Source organism: Apiospora kogelbergensis (assembly GCF_038363985.1).
Source record: "Apiospora kogelbergensis strain CBS 113332 chromosome Unknown utg000007l_segment0_segment0, whole genome shotgun sequence".
Lineage (NCBI taxonomy): Eukaryota > Fungi > Ascomycota > Sordariomycetes > Amphisphaeriales > Apiosporaceae > Apiospora > Apiospora kogelbergensis.
In genome coordinates this window covers 2,121,732-2,140,218 of record NW_027117424.1, presented here as the reverse complement: position 1 = coordinate 2,140,218, position 18,487 = coordinate 2,121,732, and the positions used below count along the sequence as shown (strand labels likewise).

Below are 18,487 nucleotides of genomic sequence, written 5' to 3'. Positions count from 1 at the left end.
ATGGCGTGCACAGCTATGCGCGATAAGTAAGCTATCGGGATCCCCGCTGTATCTATCCGGAGTCGATGTCATCATGAGACCTGAAGTCGCCTTCTTTCTTCTCGTTTGTCACTTCCCTATTACTATTTGGGTGACTGCATCTGCTGGCAGATTTAGGTATTCAATTCAACCAGTTTCCGTACCTCCGCTAGTATCGTGGTGAGACTTTCCAACTGCATTGAGGCACCACGGGTCTTGAGTGCATCTGTGCAGGTAATCTACCAACATCCGTTGGAGCTCCGGCCAAGATGAGTTCGCGGTCCGAGTCCGAGGATAACATCCACCAGCGGTATGCCGACCTGTTCCACGACGCCCAAGACGAGCACGACGAAAATGCCGATCCTGACTACGAAAACGAGCAAGACGAGTTCCACGGTACATTGCATCCTGCTGCGAATCATACCTACAATCTTGAAGGGCGCCCGACTGACATTTTGAGGTAGATGCTGAAGAGGGCGGCGAGGACGATGAAGACGAAGAAGACGAAGAAGATGACGACGAAGACGACGACGAGGACGACGAAGACGATGACGACGACGTCCGATTCCTAGTGGAGGTCGAAGGCGATGAAGACGAAGACGATGGCGAGGCAGCTGGAGCTGGGGTCACAATGCAGCAACGACTGATCCGCCTTGTTATGAGTACGCCACCATATACTACTGCGATACCAGGAGTACTGTTAACATGAGATATTTGCGCAGACAACCAAGTAGGCCTCTCGCAGGCTCAGGTAATCACCCTGCTGCGGAATTCGAACCTAGGACACCTGATCTTCTCCAATGACGATGACGACGAGGACTTGCAATGGGGTCGCCGGCGCCGGCGGCGGACGCTTGACCCGGACCGATTTCCGAAGTACCCGAGCGAGGAAGGCCAGGAGCTCATGAACTCGGGCAAATTCGGGGCCACGGAGCTCGCGCCGGCCCCCTGCGGGCCAAGAAGCGATTGGCGCGTCGCATACTCGACCGCGAGCTCGGTGTGGGGGGCCCGGCGTACCGGCGAGTCAACCAGTCCATGATGAAGCAGTGGATGCTGCCCACCACCGACGCGGAAATGGTCATCAAGTACCAGGAGCCCGTGTACTCGGGCCAGTTCTCCGACGACGGCAACTTCTTCTACTCCTGCGTCAAGGACTTCCAAGGTCCGCATGTACGACACATCAAACCCCTACAACTGGCGGCATTACAAGACCGTCTCGTTCCTCTTCGGATCGTGGACCCTGACCGACGCCTCGTTGAGTCCAGATAACAAATGGCTCGCATACACGTCGATTCAGAGCAACGTGTGCTTGGCGCCGACAGACCCCAACGACACTGGCGACCCATATACGTTGAATTTGGCAAGCCCAGGCCCCGGCGGGAACGGTTGGCACAGCGCGTTTGGCATCTGGTCGATCCGGTTCTCGGGAGACGGCCGTGAGCTTGTTGCAGGCACAAACGCCGATTCGATCGTGGTATACGATATTGAGTCCCGCCGAGTGCTACACCAGATCAGGGGCCACGAGAACCACGTCAACGCTGTGTGCTTTGCCGACAAGCAGTCGCCGCACATTCTGTACTCCGGGTCCGACGACACGACCATCAAGGTCTGGGACCGGCGCAGCATGGGCAACGGGCGGGAAGCCGGCGCGTTCGTCGGCCACATCGAGGGTCTGACCTACATCGACAGCAAGGGTGACGGGCGCTACATCCTGTCCAACGGCAAGGACCAGAGCATGAAGCTCTGGGACCTGCGCAAGATGTACACGTCGGCCCAGTTCACCGACCTGGATCCCACGCAGCACACGCGCCTGGGCACCGGCTTCGACTACCGCTGGGAGTCGTACGACGACACGACCTGGTTCCCACACCCCAACGACAACTCCGTCGTCACCTTCCGCGGCGGCCACAAGATCTTGCGAACGCTCATCCGCTGTCACTTCTCGCCCCCCGGCAGCACCGACTCACGGTACGTCTACACTGGTAGCCACGATGGCAAGGTCTACATTTACAACCTGGACGGTACTCCCGCTGGGGATATCGACGTGCAAGAAGCGACATTGGGCGAGACTTTGCCACGAAATTATAGACCTCATCGTCATAGAGGCCAACATCATCGGGGCGGTTTCACATGCGTCAGGGATGCCGCGTGGCACCCAAATGCGCCTTTCATTGCTGGTAAGTATATGGACTCCCCACCCGTTTCCCTACGGTCGCGGTATCTTGCGAAAGAAAGATAAGAAGCTAATCATATATTCCTAGCTTCTGCACTTAACGGAGGAGATCATTCCATAGGCACTGTTTCTGTTCACTCCTTTAACGAGTCTCGTTCCGACGAGGCTGAGCCGAGAATGGGTCTCTCGTTTAATGACAAGCTAAGACCAGTTGGGGACCATTCTAACATCTATGACGATGAGATGGAGGAGGAGTTTGGATTTGGATTTGGTCGACTCTGAGGTCGGCTTTACTGAATTGTAGTCTGGGTAAAAACGGGCGCTCTTATTTGGAAAATGCCAAGTCTGGCAACTTTTGTACATAGCTTAATAGACGAATCCAGGACACATAGGTCAAGGGTGTATAATTTCGTTTGGCCCTGTTGGCTGGCTAGCTTTCTACGATCGTGCGTCCACATGCAACCCATCGTTCCAGCCTGTTGTCGTATATCGATAGGCAAGGCGGTGCGTGTTCCTCTTCGAACATGGCCATGCCTGTGCAACATTCCACGCTGCCCATCATATCATGATCTGCTCTTACGAGAGCATGTATGTAGTTTCTCCCATGAAGCCCCAGTCCCCATTTGCACTGGGTCGTTGTCGTTCATATCCTCTTTCGGATTCGATTCAATGCTTATGCGCCACCGACCAGAATGTTGTTGACGGGGATGTGGACTAAATTGCAGCATGTTAGTCATGGTATTGCGAAAATCACGCAACCAATTTGCTATCGAGCTTGCTGAAGTCGGAGCAGGCAACCGCAATCAATTGGCTCTCGACAGGTATCGGGTTATTTTCGAATCGACTTACTCAGCTTAACGACGTAGCCAACAGCGCCCACTGTAAAGAGAGTTGGTTAGCAAGCTGTATACGTTTCGACATGTGGCCTTTGGTCAGCGCGAGGAGGTGGACTTACTGATCAAGAAACCCACACCAACAGCCTGGCAGATGCGCACGAACTCCTTTTGATCGGGCTTCTGGCAGCGGTTCATGAATTGGGTGCCCTCCTTGACGAACTCACGCGGGACCTGCTGTCGCATCAGTCAAATGTGCCTGTAGCAGAGAGGGGGAGGGAGTCGTGGTCTTACGTCGAGGAATTCCTGAACTTGGTCCGACATGATTGCGATTTGTGGGTGGGATTAATATGTCGCTGAAGGAAAAGACGAAGAAGACGTGGAGAAAGAGGTATGTGAAAGGAGCGTTGAAGGTGATGTATGTCGCGTGGTGGTAGATGGTCGAGCAGCTGCTGACTTGCCTCTCCGATAACTTTTAATGGGGATTTGGTCGATGCGGCCAGATTGCTGTATGTATGTATGTATCCAAGTACACACACACACACCTAACACATACCACAAACACCCTGGCCACTAAACATTCCGCTTCCCACCAGCCGCGGCGCCAGCTCAAAGCCTTATCGATTGATTAACCCACACCACCCCATACAGCAGTGGTGGTCGGGGACAGGTACATCTCATCTGGTCGAGATGGGCGACCAGCCACCAGCTTAGCAATTCGGCATTACAAATAGACGTATAGTATATTGCATTCAATTGTACAGCGAAATGGCAGTCTTGAGTATTGCATAGCTACGCAAGATACATACAACAACGGCAATCACATGGACACGGTCGACGACAGTAGCCGACAAACAGTACGTGTATGTACAAAGAGGACAGGCGCACCTGACAGACAGGGATACCTGTAATGATCCAGTGTCGTACCTACCCGAACAGCCCCTTATGTGTGGGTCGGTCTAGCATTTGGGGGTCTTTTCCCGGAGAGCCAGGAGCCCAAGCTTCAAACCCTCAGCACCTTCTGAACAATCCATCCATAGCCCGTCGTCCGACATCAGCTCTTTGTAAGTAAAGCCTGACGCCGGCTGCATCACCCAACCGACAACTTCAACGCCGTCTTCAGGTCTTCAGGTCTTCAGACGGGACACGTCGCTTCCCCTTTCCAATCCATCCATCACGCACACTGCACTCTGCACCCGACTGCCGTGGCTAATCAATACTCTGGAAAAGCATCGCGAGATCGAACGACCCTTCGATGAAACCCGACCGAAGCGTCATTAGCATATCACACTCCTAGGCTCGAACCCTCGTGGTCCTGTACTATATTCAGAAGAGGAAGGGGAAGAGGAATACCGCTCTATTCTGCATAATTTGTATCGTACCATCTCCCGCTGAAGCTACGCAACGAAGGAGTTCAAACTCCCGAAAGCCGAGCGTGTTTTCTGGGTTACAAGATTGCAAGCACAGAGCTTCGTCTTGCCAGCATTCCATTTGTCGTCAGAGCAAAAGCAGGGGAACATCTGCTCAGAAGCCTGGAGTGTACGTATTGTGTTTCTACCTTCCTGGCAAATCTGTTGTTTTTTTCTTCCCTGTCTGTCCGAGAGTCCTTTTTCAGACTGTTCATTTCCTTTTCGTTGTCGTATTCCAGACCGATATGTATTTGAGACTGATATCACGGGATGGGGTCAACAGGCCGTTCCTGTATTTACATCGAAATACAGCAATACTCACTCACTCTCAAGACGCAGCGTCTGTGAATATAACAAAGCAGCCGCACGACCACAAGGCACACTAAGACACCCCGGCCCTAGACGAGTTGTTTCACGACGACGCCTAAAAGATTATCTACATAGTAGACTGGGAACTGACAACATGGCCGAGGAAGAGTTCGAGATTGACATCTACGGAGATGACACTGGTCATGATTCGTCCGCACAGGACGCCAACTCCCAAGCTTTTGAATCTAACAACGCCACTGTGACTGTAGCCAACGGCTCCAACACCGCCCATGCCCAGAACAATAATGGCCAAGACGACTATCACGGCGACAGTGAAGTCCAGAACGGAATGGACACTAGCTATGATGAGGCAGGTGCCCAGGCCCAGCAACATCAGCAGGGCGTCAAGCGTAAGGAAGGCTCAGATGACCGACCCATTGACCCAGGTGCTACGAACGCCTTGTTGATCTCTGAACTTCAATGGTGGACCACGGACGACGACATTCGCGGACTAGTCAAGAAGGCCGGAGTGGAAGCCGAGCTGAAAGACATCACTTTCAGCGAGCACAAGGTGAATGGCAAGAGTAAGGGCCAGGTGTATTTGGACTTTGCGTCACAGCAGGCAGCCACTGCTGGCAAGCATGAATTTGACGAGTGGGAAGTTGCTCCTGGCAACCGAAAGCCGACTGTCATCTACCATGGCCCCTCCAACCCCTTCCGGACTTTGCCTAAGGATGCTCCGACCCGGGGCCACAAGGACACAGCTGGCCGTGGCGGTGCCACTACTGGCGGCTTCAACAACCACAACTCGCACAACAACATGGGCGGAAACTTCGGCGGTGGCGGTGGCTTCCGTGGTCGTGGTGGCGGTTTCAACGGTCCTCGCGGAGGCTATAACCGCAACTTCTCTGGAGGCAATATGGGCATGGGCTATAACAACAACCACATGAACGGCGGCGGTTTCAACAATGGCAACAACATGGGAGGCAACTTCAACTTCCGCGGCGGTGGTATGATGGGAGGTATGCGTGGCGGCCCCGGCATGAATCGCGGCGGCCGTGGCGGCATGAACAACGGTATGATGGGTATGGGTGGCATGGGTGGCATGCCCATGGGCGGAATGCCCGGCGGGATGCCCGGAGGGATGCCTGGTGCTATGGGCGGCATGGGAATGATGGGCGGCGGTATGCAAGGTAAGTTGGATACATACGATGCACTGGATGGATTACACCCAAACTAACCCAGCCATACGCACAGGCTTCCAAGGTATGCAGCCTCAGTTCAACCCCGGATTCTTCGGTGCCAACCAGTCTGGCGGCAACGACTGGCAGCAGAACCCGCATGGTGTCAAGAGGCCTCGTGGAGAGTAGAATACCTCACTGGGCTCTACCACCACCACAGCCGACCCGCAACTGCCCGCTCGGCCCGGCGGCCAGCAACCCAATCGCTAGGGGCGTCGTCGTGGTCGTCAGGAGCATTCACGTTGATCCGGTTGGTAGGCCGGTGGAGTTTTATTGGCGTTGGTGTCACATACAAGAATGGCGTAATCAGGAGTGGCGTAACCAGGAATCGCATAAACAGGGATTTGCAAGTTCTGATTCCAATAGACTAATCAGATGATGATTACATTCATGTATATTGTTTGATGTGATAACTGATGTATGTATTTGGTTGGACATTGTATGTAGTATTGCGATTAGGAAGGGGGCTGGGCGTCGTTGATGGGTATAGCTGGTAATGAGTGTTAATGTAGCCGGTATATGGGGGTGACCACCAGCCCCTTCCTGGCAGCAATGTAGCCTCACGGTCAAACGAGAGATTGCAATATGTCCTCCGAGTGCTCATTTGTTCAATGCGTTTTATTCGTGGCCGTCTCAGCCTTCAACCTCTCGATGGTGATCCGGACGAGTCTATCAACATGCCGCCACCGCTTACACAGCAACGCCCTCTGGTCCTGCGACGAGCCCCCTCCCTCCCCCTCCTCTTCCATCGCTGCGACCTTGGAAATGGTCTTCCCGATCGTTTGGTCTCGGTACTCCTCCAGCATGCTGACGAACAGCCCGTCCACCTCGCCCTGCCGCGCGGCGTCGGCGTCCTCGCCGTCCTCGATGAACCGTCTCCATTCCTCCTCCCGGCCCGTTTGCAGACAGCACAAGGCGCGGAGGGCGACCTGGGTGCGGTAGCACACGGTGCCGGCGTCGAGCACGTAACCGCCCAGGAAGCCGACCTCGGACAGCTTGTCCTTGGCGCTGTCGCTCAGGCGCGGCAGCAGCACGTCGTCCAGCCCGACCTCGTCCCAGCAATTCTCCTCCAACCACCCCTCTTCGTTATCATCGTCATCATCGCCACTGCCCAGCACAAACCCGTACTCAACCAGCAGCAGATCCCCGCCGTGCCGGCCGTAGCAGATGCGCACCTCGTCGCCGGCCTCGTAGCGGCGGTCGGCGCGCACGATGAAGGAGGCGGCGTCGAAGGCGACGTGGCACCAGCCGGTGCGCGAACCAGCGTGGTTGAACAGGTCCGCCACGGGCTGAAGCACCATGCGGTCCTCCTTGGCGCGGCGGCGAAGGCGGGGGCTCTCGTGGTAGAAGGTGCGGGTGTTGACAAGGAGCCAGGCGTGGACAAACCTTTGCTTAGCCATCGTCTCATCTTCCTCCACCGCTCCTTCTTTAATACTCTGCTCCTGATTTCTCCCGTCACTATCATCACCGCCAATGGAGGCATCCGGCGAAGTAGTAGAAGTAGTGGAAGAAGAGAGGAACAGCTTGGACGCGGCAGCCCAGTCCCGCTCCACCTTGGCCCGCTGCCGCGCCAGTAGCCCGCGCGCCGGCCCCGGGAGCAGCGCCTGCAACCCCGGCGGCCAGTACAGCGGCATGGACGCGAAGTCGGCGGGCGTGGGGCACACAGCGTTCCAGGCTGCGTACATGTCGCTGCGATCCAGGGCCAGGTCGGCGGCGAGCAAGCCGTGGACCGAAATGTCGCGGGGTAGGCGACGGGACAGCGACTTAGGCACCGTCTCTATGCTGCGCAGGCACCGGGCGGGAACCTCGAGCAGAATCTCATCGGCCTTTTCTTGCGAGTTAGTGGACAGTGGTGCATAGCGCGCGTGTTACGAGCGAAGCCAAGCAAATAACTCACCTGGACAGACCGGGTGGCTACGATGCCCATCCCTCGGCCAGGCAGCCGCTGGGGCGCGATACCGTCCAGCTTGACGCCTTTGGCCTCAGCCCATTGTAGAAGCTGCTCGTGAGGCTCCATGGCCTGCAGCCAGTCGGTCGGTCGGTGGGTGTGTAAGTATAAAATGCCACAGATACTGTGACGTACACGCGCAGTGAATAAGGAAATTGTCTCACTTCCTCTCTCTATCTACATGCATTCATGGACGTGTTCGAGAAACGGAAAAAGCGAAAAACGATGTCCTATATAATGCCAAATTGAAAAACAGACCTCTTCAGCAGAAAACAAGCCGTTGCACTCATAATAACGTCGTCGTTGTGGCCATGGCCCATCGTTTTGCATTTGCTGCTACTGTTCATTCCAAGAAATTAATTACATGGGACGAGTGGAGAGTCTAGAGTCTTGATTTGCGCCACAATCTCACCCCGGGGGTAGGCTGTGTAACGAAACGAATGACACAGCAAAACCCATGATAGTACAAATATCATATCTTACCCGCAAACGCCTGTATATGCCCTCAATTCAACACCTCATAGTCCCGACTCCTTGCGCATGGCCTCCTGCCTCGCCTTGGCCTCGGCCGCCTTCTTCGCATCCTCTCGCAGCCGCCCCTCTCGGTATTTCCTTGCGTTTTCCTCTTGCACAGTCCATACTGCAAACGCCAGTCAGTAAGAAACCAGGTAGGTGTAAAGGGGGGGTTCGCAATATCGCATACTGTGACGGTCGTCCTTGGAGAAATCCTTGAGCTGGTTGACGAAGTCATCGAACTCCTTCTGCCGCTCGTACCGGCGCTCGAGGCTCTTCTTCTGGAGCTCGGGGTTGTAGCGCTTGAAGAGCTCCTCGTCGGTCGGCTGGACGTAGTAGACGAGCGCGGGGCCTCCGATGCAGCAGACAGCGCCTCTGTACACGTTCGCAGATCAGCCTCTCCTCCTTACAGCTGCGAGACGTGCGCGCGCGGGCAACATCAAGGGTGTCCGGAGACTCACACTCCCAGCATTTTTAGCCAAGTTCCTAAGCTTCCCTTCCTGGCCATTTTTGCGATGCTTCTCCCTTCTGTGCTAAAAACAAGCTGCTCGCTTTCCGGGCTGAACCGATTGATGAGGGACCTGGCTCAAAGGGGATTGCGCTTCCGTCGCAGTGCTGGTTCCAAGAAGTTGAGCGCAGTTGCATCGACAATAACCGAATCATGCATAGCGCCATTGGTAGACTTCAATGACGATATTCCGTTCGTCCAATCAAGGGTCCCTCTTATCAACCCGTCTTATCGATAAGAGCAGTTGCTCGCCCCCAATATCGTGGCTGAGATTAGAAGGGTTGCGGGCGTGGCTCTATTAAACTGCCAGGACAAACACTTCTGATGATAGATGCATTAAGTAGTGCTCATGGGGGGGGGACAAAACACATGGTATTGTTTATCTCCGTGTCCTTTCGTTCTTAAGCGGAGGTAATAGCCACCACAACGAATCCTAATCCTACATACACGAGAGAAGAGACCCAGAAAGCAACCCCTAACATTGATATTTCTACAAACGCCCTCTTTGTCTCGTCATGCCGATGTTTCTTTTCCCGTCCATGCATTATGCAGATTGAAACACGCAGATTTCGCCACCGTATCAAAAACGCCATACGCCTTCGACGGGCGATGGTGGCGTATTAAATAGAGCAGATGAAGCGGCTTGGGACCACTCGAGAACACCAGCTAAGAGCGCCAGCCCTGATAGATAAGTCCTCAAGCTGGAATCCAGATCCACCGGGTATCATATTTGTAATTGGCGTCTTGTCAAAAGACTATCTCGAAGCTGTTCGACGGAATGACGGCCGAGCGTCGTAGAATGGATCGCACAACGGCGTCTGCGACACAAGCCGCTGTTGGGGGTCGCCATACTTGTTGTTCCCCAAGGATGAGCTGGAACTTTTTCGCGTTGGTAGTGACGTCTTCCGCGCTGGGAAAACCTCGTCCAAAGCTTCAGATTCCTCAAGTGCCAGCTCAGCCTCGTCTAACGGAGGCGGCGGGGTTGGCAGTGTCCGGGCACCCTACATCACCGAGCACTCACCCTCCTGCTGCTTGCCAATGTTGCTTCGTGAGATTCGCTCACGGTGGCGCGGCCCGTTCTTGCCAGACCTCTTCAGGTCTTCAAGACGCTCTCGTGCCTTGGGGAAATCCTGAGCTGAAGATGATAGTTAGCACATTGCTCTAAGTGGGACTTTTTTTTTATACCTCGGGCTGTAGACTTACCAGCCGCTCGCCAATACCAACGCTTGGCATCCTCCATGTTTGCTGGCACACCAATACCAACTTCGGTAAAGTAACCCATGGCGTATTCTGCCTTGGCCAATCCAGCCTGGGCCGCCTTCCTGGCCCAGAGATAGGCTTCCGTGTCGCTCTGCTGCAGGACGCCATCGCTTCCCGTCAAATACCAACCGCTCAATGCAAGCTCCGACTGGTGTTCCTCCTGAGTTGCTGCTCGCGAGTACCACATTATGGACATTCGCGGATCGACAGGGCAGCCCATGAGACCGTACTCAAAAGCGCAACCCATTCTGAACTGACTGAACTTGTAACCCAAATCGGCCGCTTGCTCGAATAGACTAAACGCATACGGTTCATCTCGCAGGATCGTATCGTTCGGTTGTGCCGACTCGTACAAAAGACCCAGCTCGTGCAATGCATGTGGGTTTTCCGCGTCCGCGCGCTCTGCTGCCCTCTTAAGCCAGCCGACAGCTTCGCGAGGATTTCGTGGCTGACCAAGCAACCCCTTGAGCAAGATCATACCAACCTTATACATCGCTGGAGTGTCACCGAGCGTAGCGGCTCGCTTATACCACTGGATTGCCTTGAGCGGATCTTTGCGTGTACCGCCTCCCTCATCGTGTCCAATTTCGCAACATACTGCAGTACGGTAGGCAGCTGCGGCGTGGCCCAGCTTGGCCGCAGATTGGTACAGCGTAAAGGCTTCCTTGTTATCAGGCTCGAAGCCCAATGTGCCACGGCCTTGGCAGTCTGCCAGAAAGAACATGGCATCCGAGTTCTGAGCGCTCACAAGCTTTTTCAAAATCTTGTGGGCATCCACGACGTAGCGTTCTCGAGAACGTGCCCTTGCTTTGGGATCCGGAAGTCTCGGCACGAGCACGTCAGCTGCTTCCACGAGCTTTTTCGCAAGAATCAAGGCGGTCCCCTGATCATTTGGGTCGGACTTGATGACTGCCCGCAGGCGTTCCAATTCTTCCACCGTAACTGGAATTGGCTCGGGTGGTCCATTCTGCATTGGCTGTGGCGGGGGTCGTCCCTGAGCGCCGATTGCTGCTGGTGGAGGGCCGTTATATTGACGCATAGGAGGGGGCTTGTCGTTCATGTTAACCATTGAGTTGGGCATCAAGCCAGGACGGATCGGCGCTGGGTGTCCACCTCCAGGACCAGCTTGAGGGTGTGGGGGCATCCCTTGCGTACCAGGCGGTCCTCCATTGTATGCCTGGAAACCGCCATTGGGAACAGGTGGCATCTCAGCGGCCATCTCGAAGACGGCGGCCTGGGGCTCGCGCAAATTCGGTTGCGACTTCGTCCGGTTAATTTCGGGAAAGCGCATGGGGCCATTTTGCTGAGCCATACCAGCCGGAGGACCAGCTTGCATGTGTTGGTCAAATGAAGCTCGAGGGCCATGGTCAGGTGCCGCGTCGAAATCAGGGATTTCACCCCGAGGATCTTGAGGTTGGTACTGCTCACTATCGCGTGGGTTATAATAAGCGTCGTAGAAATCCCCGAACGAAGCTCGTACTGTAGGTTCATTGCCCCACGCCTGTTGTGGAGCTTGATAGTCATAACCTTGATCGAACTGACCAGGGGGTCCGGGGGCCCTGGCGGTCCTGGCGGTCTCATAGGTCCTGGCGGCCCTTGATTCGGGTACATCCTTTGAGGCGGCGGCCGATTTCCTTGTGCTGTCGATGGTCTTGGAGGGCCTCGCCCAGGCGGCCCGCTGTACGGAGCACTATCTGCTCGCGAAGGTAGTGGTCCATTCCGCATGCCCATAGGCGGCGGCCCCATGTTGTTCGGCATTGTCATGCTGCGTTCCGGGGGTCCAAAGTCTCCGCGCATAGGCGACATAGGTGCACCATACCCATCATCCTCGTATCCGCCATATCCTGGTTCTTGTGGGGGGCCTGGGGACCGCGCCTGGGATCGGGGTATCCTCGCGGAGGGGGTCCTCTTGGTCCGCCACGTTGGCTGTCCATTGAAGGCCTGCCGCCGCCACCGTAATCCTCCATGGTCGGGCGTCTCTGTTGGGGTCTGTTGCCGCCAGGGCCAGGGCCGGGACCGGGGCCATTGAGACTCATTTCCGCCATGCTGTCAAGAATGCGAGATTCCTCGTCGAGGTCTGATACTCGTTTTTGACCTGGGAACGCTGGGTAGCTGCTTCCGCCGAAATCTCGCTCCTGCGGGCTCATTATAGGTCCTTGGCTTCTCACTGCATTCTGTCAGTTAAGTTCAAGAGTTGCGTTCAAGTCTGTTACTTACTGGATGGATCCGACGAGGCAGTTCGATCAGGGGGGGCCAGGTCGCCCTCCTCGGCCAGGAGGAGGATATCCACGGCCGGGTCCCGGCATTGGTCCGCCACCTCGCGGGCCTCCTCTCATCATGGGCCCTCCCCTCCCGCCCATCGGTGGTGGTGGTCTTCCTCTACCTGGCCCGCCCGGTGGCGGTCCATAATTGTCTTGCGGGTATCCTCCAGGACCTCCTCGTCCATAGTTCCCGCCTGGGGGAGGCCCGTACCCGTCGTTGTAATCGTCGAAACCGCCTTCGTAGCCATAGTCTTCTTGGTACTGGTCAAACTGCTGTCGTGGAGGACCTGGGTAAGCCCCTCCTCCTCCTCCTCCTCCGCGCGGGGCAGGTCGTTGTGCGGCCATGCCAGCGTAGGGTCGCTGAGCTCCGGGGTATGCCATTCTTTACGTGTGTTTCCTTGTCCCTTCGATTTCGGCTGTGTGGCCAGAGGCCGATAATAACCAGTAATCGACCTCCAGTCGCAGACCTGGTTCGGGGAGAGCTCGGAGTCGTAGTCTTCAGAAACGAGAAGCCATCTGTTGGTTCAAGGCGTTGTGTGTGGATCTGGGTGTGTTCACAGTAAGGTGTCTGTGAAAAAGAGAATGGGAAAAAAAAACAAGAAGAAGAAGGAAAAAAGGTTTGGCGCGCGAAGATCCGAAGCTCGCCAGGTGGATGTGAGTTCGATGCAGGGAGTGCGGAACCCAAGGTTGGGACCCAGTAGTTTCGCTGCGATAATGATCGCCAGTTTCGGCAGGCTCGAGGATGCCAACTGGCCGGGTTGGGCGCTGGCGCGTGGTGTTGTCAGGTGGGGGTGTGCTGGGTGCTTTGGTGCCAATACGACCAGTATGGTGAAGGAATGCTGATGGTAATGAGAGATGGCTTTCTCGACTTGAATTGAGCAATAAACAGGCCCAGACAAAACACAAATGCGGCCCTCGTGCCGACCAGTCGAACGAGGAACGAGTCGAAGCAGCAAGAGGGAGTGCCGCCGAAACTGGATGGATGGGCGTGGGTGAACAATGAGCAAGTGAGGTGCGTACCGAACTTAGCGTCTGTCTTATGTACGTTTTAGTCGGGCTACACAATGGCTCAGTATGTAACGCCCAATGCGATCAAAGTCACAGCTGACAAAGACGAGCAGTTAGTTGTAACGTTGTTGTTGTTGTTGTTGCTGCTGCTGCTGTTGTTGTTGTTGTTATCTACTCGTTGCATCCGAGGGTGTGCTTAAAGTTGCGATGAGGGTTCCGGTCAACACTCGGTACTGCAAAGGATGACAGCCAACTGAAGCGGACTGATCTGTTGATTGAAGTACGAACAACATCAGACGGCGAAGGAGGCCTGCTAGTATGTATGTACTGTAGGCCCTTGGTCGCCCCCCAGCTTCTTCTAAAAGAGCAAGCGCTCTAGCGCCCTTATTACCGCTGCTTTCGGGAAGGGGTATCCATGAGCCGTGCAGCCCGCCTGTTGCATTGTGTACTGTACCTGATGCCGGACATCCATCCACAGCGCCCTCTCCCGCGAGTCGTTCGTAGCGAGTGTAGGCAGGCTATGCTGCCATGTAAGTTGGCAGGCCACCATTTGCTGTTGCAGTCCTACCATGCATGTAAGCGTCGTAGTGCTCACTACTAGTAAGCAGGCCACTGGCCAGTCCTCCCTCCCTCCTGCTCTGTCCAGATAGACTCCGGCAGCTGAGACAAGACCCTCGAAGTATCTTGGGTTGGAGGACCCCACTGATGGTATCTTGCATGTACCTAGCCCTGCCCCTCTAGCCCTCTGGTTATATGGAGTCTCACCTCAACGCATTTTATGACACCCAAGACCCATCCTCCATATATCAAGCAAGTAGCAAGTACCGAAAGCCGTTTCCTGTTCATTTCGTCGTCGGGCGCTCGATCTGGCACTGATCAATAGCTTAAAATGAGCACATGTGCGACGGTTCCTGAGTCAATCTACTTCCGCCGAACCTATGCCACAGCGGAGAACCAAACATCTTACTGGTATTTGTGTTTCTCGGTGCGGCAGCTATCTCTCTAGTGTGGTGATGCCGCTCCGATCCCGAAACCCATCTTCTATTAAGCTTCCCTTGTGGCTTGATGCAAGTGCATTAAGCTGCTTTCCTGATTACAAGTTAGAGTCGCTAGCCTGGCTTGAGTGTGCTCGTCGTCAGGTGGGAGAGAGGGTCCAGACTTGTATCAAAATCGACATGGGGGGCATCGCGTTTGGTGACCCCCCCTGCTCCTGCGAGCCTGGCCTGGCTAGCCTGGCTGGCGTAGCTCTCCAGGCTGCAGGAGCCCCGTGGGTTTTCGTTTCCCCCTCCGTACTTGTTCCAACAGGTAACATCTGAGTGATGCGCCCTGGGCACTCGTCACGGGCGGAAGCTCACGGTGCCGGTAATCCGATGCCCAGAACGTCTTGTTCTCCAGGCGTACGTAAGTCTTCCGCCTCCAACCCGGCATTCCATTTTCTGTCAGGTTTGCGAAGAGGGAAACCAAGATCTCCCTTCGCTCTGCATAGTCTCCTGGCCCGACATCCGCACGGCCGATGCTTCCATACAACATACAACGGCCTATATACGGCAGCATGGTCGGGCGCAGCGTCCTGGCTACTACTATGTTGTGGCTGGCTTCTGCAGGTGGCAATGACTTCCTCTCGAGTCATTGGTCGGCTGTGGTTCCCACCATTGTCGGAGCTAGAAGGGCAGTGAGGACTAGTCAAGATTACGGCATAACACATTGATGATTAGGTTGCCGTAGCCTGTTTCTCGAGCTTCGTTTGGGGCGTTTGCAATGCGCTCGATGCGAGGGGACCCGTTGAAACAATATAAGTAAGTAGGTCGATAGGCTGAGATGTCACCCGATCTCTCTGTGAACCTGAGCCAGTGGTACTGCCTTTATGTTGCTGTCTGCCTCTGGCTAATGGCAGGTGGTTTACTTCAGCCACAGCAAGAGAATCCCCAGGTGCACAAGACACCACAGCACATGATTCGTTCGGCATCGATGCAAGTCTGCCGCGTTCCTGCATGCGCTAAAAATACAGTTGCGCAGGCTGTCGGCAAGAAAACGTTCCAGGTGGCCAAAACACAAAGTTGCGGGATGGGATCCGGGGACACTAGAAATCTAGAAAAGGGGCTGACAACATTCTGGAAGTCAGCCACATCGTATAGAACTTGACTATGGCGCAACAACGTATATAAACCACTATAATGGTTTCGAGTAAAGTCGTATGAACGGTGTGCTTCGAACTAGATCCATCACATGTCAACCTGCTATCCGTCAATGCGACTGCTCAAGTCCAACTTAGAAGGCCCAAAGGGGGTGTCTCTACCAGAGGGTCCATCTTCTATACCGGTTGGTAACCAGTAAGCCCACACTGGGCTTCCTGTCGGCCGTTTACTGGTATCCGCATCGGACACTCATCCACTCGTCTCTACAACAAGCATTGCGTGTGGGTTGCCAGTGTCGTCTGCGTTGAAGAGAAGTCAATGCGTCAGGCGTGAACAAGACCAATATGGGGGTGTTTCAGACTATACGTTCCCCTTTAACTAATACAAACGCTGATATAAGTCGACGACACGTTCTGTGTCTCTAGCGATGGCTTTTGAGTGGCCTGGCATTCAGCATTGGCATCGGCAAACGCAGAGCATGGCGCACAGCCTGGAGCTGCCATCTCAACTTATATGGGTTTATTATACTATGTAATACACGAGCACAGTCCTGCGATGCGACTGGTCTGCCATCGGAGCAAGGGAGTTCTATTTGTGATACATTGAACTGATACGGTAGCGAGTCACTAATAAACGTTGCTTATATTCATTCGACATAGTCTTGCGTACTGAAATAGTAGGTGACTGTTTACCGGTTTGCGTGTAATTATACTCTGTGTACTCCTACACCTGTTCTTCTCAATGTCATTATAAAGGTATTTGAGTAACCATTGACGAGTTTTCGCTTTACACTCAGGCGCAAACCGAGTCGTTTTGTCAAGACATTCCTGCCCACAAACAAGCTCCTACTCTCGAGTCTTACTTGCGAGATCATGGCATCTGCATATTGTGTGTGCAACTCAACTGCTTCGTTGGCAGACATTTGAGGCAAAGCTATAAATTGCGATGCGACCACAAGCTTTCAATTCAGGATCGACGTGGGTGTGCAGGAGGCGTCTTAGGATCAACCGACCGCGGGAGGAGCATCCCGTCTCAACGGTAGTTTGTTTCTCGGGTCGCCCGCCTACCCCCGATTCAAGGTCCTTACCGTTCAAGCCACTCGGGAATGGTTTTTGCAGAGTAGGAGCACGTCGTGAATGCCAACCAGACGTGCCCTCGGTTCCTGAGCTATTGCCAGTCCCTGGGCAAGCACCGCATTTTCTGGCAGCACCTACATATATTGAATTCATCATGGCCGCACTTCTTCCCCTAACGAAAATACCGTTTGTGATAAATGGCACCTAGTGCAAATTTCTGTCTAGAAACATGGTTTCATGTAGGCTAGGTTATGGCAATAAGTGAATGCATTATCAGTCGACTGCAGTATTGTACAAGTGTGCCAGCCTCTACCCATTGTTAAGAAGAAGGTCTAATGCGAATCCGCAGCATAAACTAAGAGACGCCATAGTTTACTGACGTCTCGCGCAGCGACTTGCCCCGATAGCTGCTCGACTTGGGCCCTGCGCAGAGAATTCTCACTCGGGTCCAGGGGTCTGATGGGGGTTAGTCTAATGAGGGTCACCCAAGAATGGGCATGTGTTTGTCGATATTGCATTGCCCGATCTATGACTTGACAGCATCCTTGACCTTCTCAACCTTCTCCTTGGCCTCCTCCTTAAGTTGCTCAGTGGCAGTGGCAGGCAGGTTCTTCTGAGAGCGGTAGTACATGCCAATACGCGAGCACTGGACAATACCAACAATGGCCAGGAAACCGTTGACAGCGGCAAGGCTGCGAAACACACACCAGTCAGTGATTTGGCCCTAATACAGATGCGCCGCAAGGGGGTTGGTGCGGGACTCACAGGTAGTTCTTGGGGGTGATGATCATGCACCATCTCGTCCAGATCAGACCGGTTGAGGTGAGAGCAGCGTTCTGGGTGAGGGACAGCTTCTCAGCAGGTCGCGCAAAGTCGCTGATACCCGCGATGACCAAAGCCCACTTCATGACGGGGGCCCTGAGGTTTTGAAGTTAGCTTCGTATTCCATGGGCTGCCTGAAAGTGCTCGCGTGCTATGCGCCGTGCCAGTCCATTGTCCTCTTCTTGACGATATTGAACACGTCCCATACAATCGTACTTTCCAATTCGACAAGACTTGGTCTATCTGATCGATCCCCCATGCTCTCGAATATAGGTCGTCCCCAGACCCAATGGCCGCGGGGGGAAACGAGTGTCCAGCCCAAAAACTTACCAGAAGTGCACCGTCTTGAAACCGATAGGGCTGTTCCACATGCGCGAGAACCAGCCAGGCTGCGGCGTCTCGCCAGTGGCCGTGCTCTGATACCGGCGACCAGCCTTCTGGGAGAAGTTACGGAAGGCATTGGCGCGGCCGGTAGTGAAGGCGGTTCGGGTGGCGGCCTGCTGGAAGATGACGGGCCGGGCGGCGCGGAAGAGGGTGGTGGTTGTCGCCGACATGATATCTACTTTCTCCCGTTCGGAATGGATTGATTGTCGGGTTTGGGGTAGGATTTCTCTCGCTGTTGAGGGACGCAGCCGTAGGAATCGTCAGAGGGGAGGGAAGAGAAAGGGAACGACGGGACTCCGATAGCAGGACGCAGTAGCTGATTTCCAATGGAGGGTAGCCCACGCAGATGGACGAACTGATAGGTCGGCCACAGCAGATTTGGCAGGGATCGCGCCGGACTTAATCGGAGGGAGCGAGTGAGCGAGTTAGCAGGCAGTGGGTTGATTGCCCGCCAGAAAATTCAATGGATCTCCAATTGGCGGGCCACGGTCACGGTGAGGTCAGCGAGTTCTGAGCGAGCGTCGGTTTCTGGTCGGTGGGATGTGCATAACTCCAAGCTTATGCAATACCGCGCCGGAAAATCTTTATG

The 18,487-nt window shown here is 54.7% G+C and overlaps 7 protein-coding genes across 7 annotated transcripts; 2 read left to right on the top strand and 5 right to left on the bottom strand.

Moving 5' to 3' along the window:
* Positions 1-287: 287 nt before the first annotated feature.
* Positions 288-2,473, top strand: PG998_011038 (LEC14B protein; the record flags this gene model as incomplete). The annotated part of the gene is made up of 6 exons (XM_066877854.1): positions 288-414; positions 483-680; positions 741-1,015; positions 1,051-1,188; positions 1,229-2,195; positions 2,280-2,473. 6 exons carry the CDS (start codon positions 288-290, stop codon positions 2,471-2,473), a joined length of 1,899 nt encoding a protein of 632 aa, XP_066726908.1.
* A 391-nt stretch (positions 2,474-2,864) lies between these two features.
* On the bottom strand, positions 2,865-3,348 carry PG998_011037 (uncharacterized protein; the record flags this gene model as incomplete). The annotated part of the gene is made up of 4 exons (XM_066877853.1): positions 2,865-2,905; positions 3,041-3,070; positions 3,147-3,258; positions 3,319-3,348. 4 exons carry the CDS (start codon positions 3,346-3,348, stop codon positions 2,865-2,867), a joined length of 213 nt encoding a protein of 70 aa, XP_066726907.1.
* Positions 3,349-4,896: 1,548 nt separating this feature from the next.
* PG998_011036 (RRM domain-containing protein) lies at positions 4,897-6,112 on the top strand (the record flags this gene model as incomplete). Its single annotated transcript, XM_066877852.1, has 2 exons — positions 4,897-5,935; positions 6,000-6,112. The coding sequence occupies 2 exons, from the start codon at positions 4,897-4,899 to the stop codon at positions 6,110-6,112; spliced, it is 1,152 nt and encodes a 383-aa protein (XP_066726906.1).
* Positions 6,113-6,591: 479 nt separating this feature from the next.
* PG998_011035 (Ribosomal lysine N-methyltransferase s.t1.c11) lies at positions 6,592-8,000 on the bottom strand (the record flags this gene model as incomplete). The annotated part of the gene is made up of 2 exons (XM_066877851.1): positions 6,592-7,809; positions 7,881-8,000. The coding sequence occupies 2 exons, from the start codon at positions 7,998-8,000 to the stop codon at positions 6,592-6,594; spliced, it is 1,338 nt and encodes a 445-aa protein (XP_066726905.1).
* A 449-nt stretch (positions 8,001-8,449) lies between these two features.
* Positions 8,450-8,952, bottom strand: PG998_011034 (assembly factor cbp4; the record flags this gene model as incomplete). The annotated part of the gene is made up of 3 exons (XM_066877850.1): positions 8,450-8,571; positions 8,635-8,819; positions 8,906-8,952. 3 exons carry the CDS (start codon positions 8,950-8,952, stop codon positions 8,450-8,452), a joined length of 354 nt encoding a protein of 117 aa, XP_066726904.1.
* A 755-nt stretch (positions 8,953-9,707) lies between these two features.
* On the bottom strand, positions 9,708-12,854 carry PG998_011033 (uncharacterized protein; the record flags this gene model as incomplete). The annotated part of the gene is made up of 5 exons (XM_066877849.1): positions 9,708-9,916; positions 9,974-10,087; positions 10,156-11,890; positions 12,027-12,379; positions 12,596-12,854. The coding sequence occupies 5 exons, from the start codon at positions 12,852-12,854 to the stop codon at positions 9,708-9,710; spliced, it is 2,670 nt and encodes an 889-aa protein (XP_066726903.1).
* Positions 12,855-17,218: 4,364 nt separating this feature from the next.
* PG998_011032 (uncharacterized protein) lies at positions 17,219-18,068 on the bottom strand (the record flags this gene model as incomplete). The annotated part of the gene is made up of 3 exons (XM_066877848.1): positions 17,219-17,384; positions 17,458-17,610; positions 17,845-18,068. 3 exons carry the CDS (start codon positions 18,066-18,068, stop codon positions 17,219-17,221), a joined length of 543 nt encoding a protein of 180 aa, XP_066726902.1.
* Between the last annotated feature and the right edge of the window lie 419 nt (positions 18,069-18,487).